The sequence below is a fragment of the Monosiga brevicollis genome, genomic scaffold (assembly GCF_000002865.3).
Source record: "Monosiga brevicollis MX1 MONBRscaffold_3 genomic scaffold, whole genome shotgun sequence".
NCBI classification, from domain to species: Eukaryota; class Choanoflagellata; order Craspedida; family Salpingoecidae; genus Monosiga; species Monosiga brevicollis.
The window spans coordinates 1,817,979-1,827,607 of NW_001865040.1; the positions used below are offsets into that span (position 1 = coordinate 1,817,979).

At 54.6% G+C, this 9,629-nt stretch overlaps 3 protein-coding genes across 3 annotated transcripts; 1 reads left to right on the forward strand and 2 right to left on the reverse strand.

Moving 5' to 3' along the window:
• Positions 1 to 859: 859 nt before the first annotated feature.
• On the reverse strand, positions 860 to 1,249 carry MONBRDRAFT_23071 (uncharacterized protein; the record flags this gene model as incomplete). Its single annotated transcript, XM_001743417.1, has 1 exon — positions 860 to 1,249. The coding sequence occupies one exon, from the start codon at positions 1,247 to 1,249 to the stop codon at positions 860 to 862; it is 390 nt and encodes a 129-aa protein (XP_001743469.1).
• A 370-nt stretch (positions 1,250 to 1,619) lies between these two features.
• Positions 1,620 to 2,834, forward strand: MONBRDRAFT_23072 (uncharacterized protein; the record flags this gene model as incomplete). Its single annotated transcript, XM_001743085.1, has 5 exons — positions 1,620 to 1,661; positions 1,739 to 2,004; positions 2,102 to 2,364; positions 2,472 to 2,642; positions 2,722 to 2,834. 5 exons carry the CDS (start codon positions 1,620 to 1,622, stop codon positions 2,832 to 2,834), a joined length of 855 nt encoding a protein of 284 aa, XP_001743137.1.
• A 586-nt stretch (positions 2,835 to 3,420) lies between these two features.
• Positions 3,421 to 8,359, reverse strand: MONBRDRAFT_35972 (uncharacterized protein; the record flags this gene model as incomplete). Its single annotated transcript, XM_001743418.1, has 11 exons — positions 3,421 to 4,422; positions 4,506 to 4,721; positions 4,825 to 4,931; positions 5,065 to 5,202; positions 5,328 to 5,481; positions 5,631 to 6,245; positions 6,708 to 6,815; positions 6,927 to 7,081; positions 7,189 to 7,290; positions 7,929 to 8,132; positions 8,257 to 8,359. 11 exons carry the CDS (start codon positions 8,357 to 8,359, stop codon positions 3,421 to 3,423), a joined length of 2,904 nt encoding a protein of 967 aa, XP_001743470.1.
• Positions 8,360 to 9,629: the final 1,270 nt, after the last annotated feature.

Genomic DNA, 9,629 nt, shown 5'->3' on the forward strand with positions numbered 1-9,629 from the left:
CAGCCTCACCCAAAGTCAAGAGCTTGCCTACGCCCGTCCCAGTTAGGCCAAGATAGAAGCGATCGGTTCCAAGAATCCTGCCATTGGTAGTCAAAGTCAGAAGGTGATATCCAGGTCGAGAGAAACCAGTGCTTGATTCATTCATGCAAAGCAGCAGGCGACTCGAGGGGCCATACCCCAGAAAAATGCTCAGGAAGAGGGTCGTGACAAACGATTTGCCGCCATAGCTAACCGCGACGCAGGAACAAGAAGAAGGGGGCGTGAGGGACGTGCGTTGAACAACCGTGGGCGCGCTCGCGCAATTAATCCCGACTCGCACGATGAAACCTCACAAGATACAAGGCACATCGGTCTTGACAAAAGCTCGATCTGTGGTTGGCGAGACTGCGCAACCCTCAAACGGGGCCGGGCCTATCAGAATTCAGTCAACGTTGTACCCGGTTCGTAAGCATACGGCGGGCGATTTGGGCAAGGATGGGCATTTGTCAAAGTGGAGCTTGCATGGCAAATCCACGGACGCACCGTAACAAGTCACGTTTGGCAAAACGCGACACGTCATATTGGTCGTGGTCAGTTCGTCATGCTGCGCTGGGTGAAACTGGGCCCGAACAAGTTTGCAGGGCGTGGGACCACCATCATGGTTGCAATCAATGAGTGTAAGGCCTTGGAGCACTGGTTTGAGAAGCAGGACTGAAGGCAAATCATCATCTTAATGAGACGAGTGCATCTCACTTTGCAGCCTGGAGACGACGCGTTGACCTTGTCGCACAGAAGAAACTCGATCGGACTGCCAACAGACGGACAGGGACGTGAGACGAGCAGCGTCAAAACATCTTCTCACACCAACTTTTGTGTGGGATCAGGGTGACAAGTTGACGCACAGCAGCTCGCAGGGCACACAGGGATTGTTGGCGTCAAAGGCCACAGCAAAGGAGCCCTGAGTGATCGGTCCGCCGGGAGTTGTGTTCGCAAGGCCTGTCGTGGCTATCGTCGTTGCCGACGTTGGCAACGTTGCCGTCGCGTTCAGCGTTGTTGTCCAGCTTGTGCTTGCCTCTACCGTTGAGCTGACCATCGTAGAACTGCTAGCGTGCGTCGAGACAGTGCTCTCGGCGCTTGTCGTGTTGGCATCAGTTGGCGTCGTCGACGTGGTCCATTCGGCTGTTGTCGTGACTGGACTGTTGCTGCTGGTTGATCCGCTCTGTCCCCAGACGATTGGTACCAGACAAGCCGCCATCAATGCCAACTGCATGCTCTGCCAATCACCCCTTTCCACAGACCGCCGGCCGTCATTCCGACGTGCTCGAGTTCCCCTCATCGAGCTTGTGTGTGTGTGTGTGTGTGTGTGTGTGTGTGTGTGTGTCGTCTTGTTCCTTGAAATGCAATATCCCTCTCTTTTTTTGCACACCCTCTTCCTTAAAATCAACTTTTTTTTCGTTTTTTCAATTTTAATTTTTTCGTTTTCACTTTTTTTTTTTTTTTTTTTTTTTTGGAATTTCTTGCTGGATCGCGCAGCAAAAGGGCGGCGGTGCCTCTTCGATCAGCTCGACACTGGTAGCGTGGTTGTGACGGCAGAGGGTGGCAGTATACTTTTATTCCTTGCGAGCGTGACTGGGCGGAAAATGGCAGATCATGCTAGCCGGCTCAAGGAGCTGGAACAGCAGGTAGGCGTTTGGACGGCCTGAAATAAAATTGCGCACTCCTCTTGGCGCGCTGACCGGCTCACGGGCATAACTACTAGGTTGCTCGCTTACATCAGCGGAATGCGCAACTCGAAACACAATTGAGCGCCCGGATTTCTCCGCGCTCCTCCACGAGCACAGTCTCATCGCAACCAGAGCAAAAAGCCAAACCAAATCAAAACTACTTTGTGGCCGCCCATGCTCCCGATCCGTCCGACGGAGATGACTTGGACGTTGACTTTCCCTCCGACTCGGAACTGAATGAGAGCTTGCAAGAAGCCGCCGCTGACCGTGCTGAGGCTTTGAGCTTGGGGCCTGATAGCTGGTACGTGGGCCGTCGATGGCTGCAAGTTTGATCTGCCAATTCCTCACGCCATGTCTCTACATGCACCCATGCCCCATTAACCCGTTGGCACTCGCAGGCTGGTCAAATCACCAGCGCGCATGCGCTCGACACTGTCATCAAAGGACTGGCTGGGTGCAGAGCGTGCGCGCGACGAATTGGCCGATGTTATGCGCAAGCTTTCTTTTTTTGACGATGACGATCGCAGCGACACGACGGAACTCAATCGCTCCTGGGCTGGCACCCTACCCGCCCATGACCTCATGAGTAGTGACGGTCCTCGCTTGCACCGCTCCTTTGAAGCTCGGCGACACTCCAGCGACGCTGCATTGGGCCTTCGAGGTGTGAGGCTTATCGTTGTCAATGTCCTCTTCACGGAGATGCAGAGTCCAGGCATGCCCCGTCATACGGCTTTTCTCACCCACACCCTGCTGGATCACCTGCTCTAGCGCGTGCCGCTGCCGCGGAAGAGTTTGGCTCCCCCAGCAATTCACCCCTTTCCAGGCCCCATGCTGCATCGGTGTCCGGAGCGGCCTATCCCGATGATTTTGCACGTGTGGATGGCTACGTTCACGAGCCCAGTCCACACCGTGTGCTTCGCAAACATGAGCGAGATGCTGGTCAGTTGTCCCTTGTGACCCGAACAGAGCCTACCCTCATCGCATCAATCTGACCACCACGGTACAATTTGTCTCGCAGGCGTGCCCAAGAAAGTTTTGCCTGCAACGGTTGTCAGGTCAAACCCCTCTAGTCCCACCGTATCCCGGGCCCGCAAGACCATGCTCACTGTCCCCAACACGAGCGTTTTATAGTCGTTTAGGCGCATCACAATTCCGGGGTTCACCACCCATTTTTGGTCTGATTTCGGGTATTTTTTTCTCCTTTCTTGCTTTTTTTCTTCTTTTTTCCTGGACTTTGTTTCTTGCTCGTCCTCTTTGCATGCCCAGGATTGGCCGTCCATGAGTAGAGGATGCGGTGCCGGTTCAGCCACGACGCAAAGCGTCGTGACAAATTAATGAACAAACTTCTTTTTTTTTTTTAAAAAAAAAAATAATTGTTTCTTGTCTTTTACTCTTCTCACATGTGAATCATAAAAGTTTACGCTCAAATTTACCAACGTCCTGCACTGTACTCTGGTTGCAATTCCTATTCCGCTCACGAAAAGGAAAAGAAAACATCATTTGCAAATCAATTTCTACAGTCAGTCTTGTATTTCCCCTCGGTTGGACACGGGAGGGCATCAAGCAGATTTCTTTCGCTCCTTGCTAGCAAGCAGCGGTCCAGAATCAACTCAGGAAGCGAACGGCCAGACTCAGGATCATGTGTCGCAAACTACTGGAACGTGCTCCCTCGTGGATGCACGGCCCACAGTAATCCGCGGCCAAGTCAGCGGGGCCACTATACGCTGGTTGAGAACATGCTGTCTAATTTCATGCGCGTTGAGCTGTTGTGCTGCTGTTCCAACAGCATGCGCTGCAGGCTGTGTTGTGACGTGGAGTTGGCCAAGGCCCCCGGACTGCCTGAGACAGATGGGGTGCGCGTGCGCGGCCGCAGGGGCGAGTTTATGCTGGAACGCGAATCACCTCGCGATAGTGCAGGTTCCGACTGCAGTACAGTCTGCAACTGCTGACGCAGCTGCACGTTCTCGTGCACTACTGCATCGTGACGCTGCAACAGAATCTGGTAGCGCATTTTCATCTGTTCCAGAAGAGTCTGCATGCCATTCAACTTGAGCTGCATGTCCTGGCTAGCCTCCACCTCAACCATGGTGTCATTCGGGCTTTGTGGGACCTCATCTACGGAGCGCGCCGAGAGGCTATCACCGTGGCTCGAGCCTCGCTGCAACCGAACAGGCGTGCTTCGTTGCTCCACGTAATTGGAGGCATCTGATATAGCGCTGAGCAAGGCATCCGAGGACCACATACGGGCCTTTCCCGGGACACGCGCAGGCACAGCACCTTCTGTTCGAGGGTACACGGCAAAAGCTTGCGGCGAGGAGCCAATACTGTCAGTGCTCGGCCGCACCCCGCGGCCAGCGCGAGGCGTGCGTTCCAGCTGCTTCAACACACTCGGGAGGCGCTCTGCAGCCGTTTCCTCCTGCGGCTCGTACTGACGCATCACAGTGTCCTTGTCCTCCGGGCCGCCAAAGAGTAAGACGTGGAGTTGCCGCGAATGAAAGTCTGCCACACGGGCCAAACGCTCAGATGGGATACTCAGCGGGCTGAAATCGTTGAGGCGGAAGATGCTCTGGCCCGTGCGGAGCCCTGCCAATGCAGCCGGTGAATTGGGCGCCACTGTCACAATTTTCTTGTCCAAAAGTTCAAAGCCCCATGGCTGCAGTCCATGGTCACGCGTCAGCATCACACTGATAATTGCCGTGCCCCCGCTTCGCCCCTTGAGCTGCAGGTTCCCGACAAACACATGCGATGGTTAGGGCAAAGTGTGAAAGCCGAGTAGCTGGTGATGCCATCGACTTGTCTTACCGTGGCTACGATGGTTTCATAATCGCTGCCTTCACACAAGATATCCGATGCCGACTCGTTCCGATTGTACCACAGGCGAAGACCGTCTTGCAACCGAGACCAGCCAATTACAGTGTCGTAAGGGATTTGATGGATCATGGCCTGGGTGCTCTCGCGCACGACCAAGATCATCGTGGGCAAAAACGCGAGCCAGCTCGAAGTGGGCTCCTGCAATTTCTCGCACCATCAGTAAATGGTCATGGCCATCGTTGAGTTGAAAGTGGCAGGGTTGAGTCGGGCCAGGCATTAGCAGCGCAGAGCTGGTGCGGCCATGTCTCACCGTGTTCTCATCTCGTATTTTGAGCGTGAAGAGCGGATTGTCTCCAATATATTGCAGGTAAAAGCCCTCTGGCTTTCGTCGGCCCATGGACATGAGCTTGGCTAGCGCTGCGCATGTGTCACAAGGCAGCGTGGGGTGAGTTGGGTCGACGAAGGCACTTCTACACAACCACCAAGCAAGCCCACAATGGAGAGGGGTTTGCCAAGTAGGCCGGGCATTGAACGCTCGCTATGAACTCACAGCCTTTGCGCACAAACGAGGCCACAACAAGTTCACTGCTGTACTGTTGCACGAGGTTGTCCAGCATCATCGAACGAGTGCGGCTAGCAAGCTTGAGAAATTGGCCGGCCACGTAGCAAGCCCGCTCCATGTTGATGGCTGAGAAAACAGGAGAGGGGTGCGTGAGGTCGACAAAGGCGAGAAGTTTATCATCGGAGTTGAAATTGACGTGTGAAGTCGTGCGAGGCACTCAGATCAGCCCACAAGATCAATCGGCGACTGACCTTTACGTAACAAAAACTGTTTGAACTCGCCGCTGGCAATGGCCTCCATGTCAAAGGTGGCATCTGGCGGCAAATCAGGCAGCACTGTGCATACATCCCCTTTTCGTACCACTGCAATGTGATACCGCATCTCAGGCGTGTTGGCATTTTTCACCTGTGATCACCAGAGCATTCCCCCCGCATGTTGAGCAAAGTGAGCAATTGTGCGTCATCTTGTTGTGTACATGAGCATGCCAAGAAGGCACAAAACGAGGGTCAGGCGAGCATCGAGGGTGGAGGGCTGACAAGGGTGTCAAGACATACGCGAACGAGGATGAACACGTGCTGATAGTGCGAGGAGAAGGACGCGGGGTCAAATGGCGCGGCATCCTCTTCCTGGAAGACAACGGTGACAATGTCGTTTCCTAGTACGCGCCGCACCCAGCAAATATTGCGTTGAGTCGGATCAGCGAGCAATAAGACGCATAGACAAGGGCATGGCGAAGTAGACACCGTACCAATGTGTCGCTTGCGAAGCACCTGCTGCTCATCATCCTCAGAAAACGGCAACTCAGTTGCCACGTGTAACATGACCTCACATCCCTGAAAAGGCGTATAAAACGTCTTTGTGCCCGTTTGGTTCTCTGTCGTCACAGGAGGCAGAAGGAAGCAGCAGCCATGAGGCTGAAAAAGAGCCAGCAAAAAAGTTGGTCGCCAAGAATCTTGCAAGCACCATGCAGGCATGCGACGATGCGCACCAGCCACGTCGAGGCCGCCAGCAAAACCGGTGAAGCCACGAAGAGTAACGCGGTGGGCTATAGTGCGCAAAAAGCTTTCGTAGGCATCGCTGCCCCCGCGGTTGTTATACATGTGAGCCTCTGTACTCTGATCCTTGGCTTGGTAAAGAACACCAAACTTGTACTTGTGTGGCTGGTTGCTCTGCAGTCAGCCAAGCCGAGGCATGGGCGGACAAGGCAAAAAGGCCACAACAGGGCGTAGCAGAGCAGGGGCAAGAGAGAAGCGAAACACACGGATGGTAAGCAAGGCGCAGGAAGGAGAGACAAGGGCGAAGAAAAAGACATAAAGAGGAAGGAAAAGAAGACGAGCAGGAGAAGAGGAAAAAGAAGAAAGAACAAGAGGAGGAGGAAGAAGGGGGATAGCCATCAGGCAATTGCATACGTTGCACTCATCCATCTTGAGAATGTCCTGACTCAAATTATCGTCAAGTTTCGCGACGCAGAGTGAGCCGGCAACGGTTGCGTCATCCAACAACCGACTCAAGACGTCCTGCAGGCCATGCACGGAAACGGATGGTTACACCCAAGCGCAGGTATTGTCGAATGCGACACAGGATTGCCAGCCACTTGCACTCTGGGCCATACATGGCTTTGGGCAACTGACCTTGGTGTTGGGGGTGGCTTTGCTCTCGAAGCGGTCTGTGTCCAGTTCATTCAGGCTATTCGAGGGCAAGATCTCTGACTCTGGAATTAAGAGTCGCGTCACTCCGTTCTGACGCGGCAGATCAACAGCGTGGAATTCAAGCAGGTCAGGTAACCAACTCTCTGCCAAATTTGTGCGCCCACGTGGCGTGCACATGCAGATGTCGCACATCTCTCAGACCTTGGTTGTTCGGACGATGGCTCGATAGTGGACGGTACGGCGCAAGCGCGTGAGTTGACCCGACTCCTCCGACTCGAGGATGGCAACCGCTTCTCGCCGCAGGGACACGGCAATTGCGCCCAGCGACTCAGTTCGTCCGAGATAGGTGATATGGTCTTCACAATGTCAAGGAACAAAAAAAGGACAGCGGGGTTTGTCAGCGGGGTTTGTCAGGATGTTCGCTGAGCAGGGTATACAGCGTTGACATGTCATTTGCACTCACCCTGGCCTAAAAACTGATCGCGGAAGAAACGGGCACCGGGATCGGCGCTTTGCAAACCATTGCCAATGTTGCCCATGGGAAAGATGCGCGGAATCCTTTGACCTGGAGATAGAGAGACAAATCGGGCGGCATTGAGGGGCATTCATGCGGCCAAACGAGAGTAGTGCAGTCCGAGCGAATGAGAGCAAGGGCCATGGGAACCACGCACTGGTGTTGGGGCCAACGGTTTCCAAGCACCATCCTTGAGCACTCTTAACAAGCGAGTTGGCAGGGTCGGAGCTATTGCCAATTTGAGGCGCTAGGCGAAATTGTCCGCAGCCGGACGACCCCGGATAGGATGAGACACCGCCGATAGCAAAGCATGGGATAAAAAGCGAGTAGAGCACAGGGATTCGTACCGACGATGCCACGATCTGTAACCTTGTCAAAAATGATACAAGCATGTTCCAAAGGTAAAAGGCCCGGCATGCTGATCGAAGCAGTGCCTGCCTCGCTGCCGCCGGGGACGTCCGTGCCGCGACGGCGGAGCCAAGCTAAAATCATAGGTCAGATCATGAAGGAAAGGCGGTGCAGGAGAGCATTGGCTGGCCTGTAGATGAGTTGTTGCATATGCGAGGTCCGTGACATACTTTTGCTGCGCTCGCGGGCAAGTAGAGTGTCTTTCTGTGCCGGGTCTGCTGTGGATTCGCCAAGGCGAGGTGGCAAAACCGAGGGGCCTTGATGTGAGCGACCTCATTTACGTGGGGGTCTGAACAGCTGTTGGCGATTGATGCACCAACCGATATCTGTTGGAGTCAGTGTGAGGTTGATGGGTGGGGTGGCGCGACTGCGCTGGTCATTGAGGCGGTTGCTTTGCGTGACGCTGAGCAAGGTGATCAAATCTGGCCCTCCCGAGCCATCGTGTACCAGATACGTGCTCGCGGGGGCCGGTGTCATGGCTGGGCCTGCAGATAAGGGGGCGGCGTATGCACACGGTGTGATGAGGCCGGCACTTGAGTGAGGTCCAGGGAAGGGCTCTGAGGTTGGCTGAGAAAAAAAAAAGGGCAATTTGCATGCGCGAGACCATACCGGTTGTTGGTGTGGCTGGCGGATGGGCGATGGGTTGCTCGCCGATAACGGGACTGGACGTGGAGTCACGATTGGAGCCGGAACGGGTGCCAACCGAGCTCATGATGGTCTGGTGACGCGCAGCATGCAGTAAACGCCTTTTGGAGCCAACGAGGGCAAACCGCGCTGCTTCATGCACGCACACATGCACGTCAAACCAGGCGACAGCTCTTGTCACCACCAAAGCAAGCGATTCCTGTCCAAATCACGGCCGATGGCCGTGGAGCGCAAAGGCAACCGTCGTCCCAGGCACGCGATGATGGTGCGAGTTAGTCAGTCAGCCGTTCAACGGCGCAGCAGTTGTCCACACCCAGCCTCTGTTTCGCGCACACACACGCAACGAGGCACCCAGCAATGGCACCCCACTCCCACCGTTGTTGCACTGGGGTGTGTGTATCCTGCACCAACGGCATCGATCAAAGAGTGGTCAGGCCTAGCAATCTCCAGACCCGATGGGGTCGAACGCCCGCTCACTCGTGAACGAAGAGAGAGAGAGAGAGAGAGAGAGAGAGAGAGAGAGAGAGAGAGAGAGAGAGAGAGAGAGAGAGAGAGAGAGAGAGAGAGAGAGAGAGAGAGAGAGAGAGAGAGAGAGAGAGAGAGAGAGAGAGAGAGACAGAGAGACAGAGAGACAGAGAGACAGAGAGAGACAGAGACAGAGAGAGACAGAGACAGAGAGACAGAGACAGAGACAGAGACAGAGACAGAGACAGAGACAGAGAGACAGAGACAGAGAGAGAGAAACAAAAAAACAAAAAACAAACAGCCAAAGCAGTCAGTCATCCCATAGTGGTCTGCTGCCATAGGATTTTGCCAGATGGCAACCTGCCTGAGTGGTGCGTCGAGGGCTGGCCCGATTGGAGGCAAACCAGCGCGATCATCGGTCGTCATCTTAGTCTCAGCAAGTCTCCTCAGCCCGTCTCAACGTGTGACTCGGCTGCCAAACCCAGCAAGCCACGATTTCCAACACACGTCCAGTCGCAGCGCAACCGACAAGGCAAAACGCAAAAACGGTAACAGGGCGTATCAAGCCGAGCTGATGTGCCACAAAAGTCACACTTCCGCAACTCCGTTGACAACATCTCTCAAAAAAGCAAAAAAAAAAGAAAAAAAAAGCGAAACACACACACACACACACACACACACACACTCGCGCGCTCGCTCTCGTTCTCGTGCGCTCGCTCTCTCGCTCTCGTTCGCGCGCTCGCTCTTGCTCTCGTTCGCGCGCTCGCTCTTGCTCTCGTTCTCGTTCTCGCGCGCTCGCTCACTTCGAGGGCGAAAGCACATTCGAAAAGAGGGCCGGGGTTCTGGATAAGCCCCCGAGGTTGGTTTGCTTC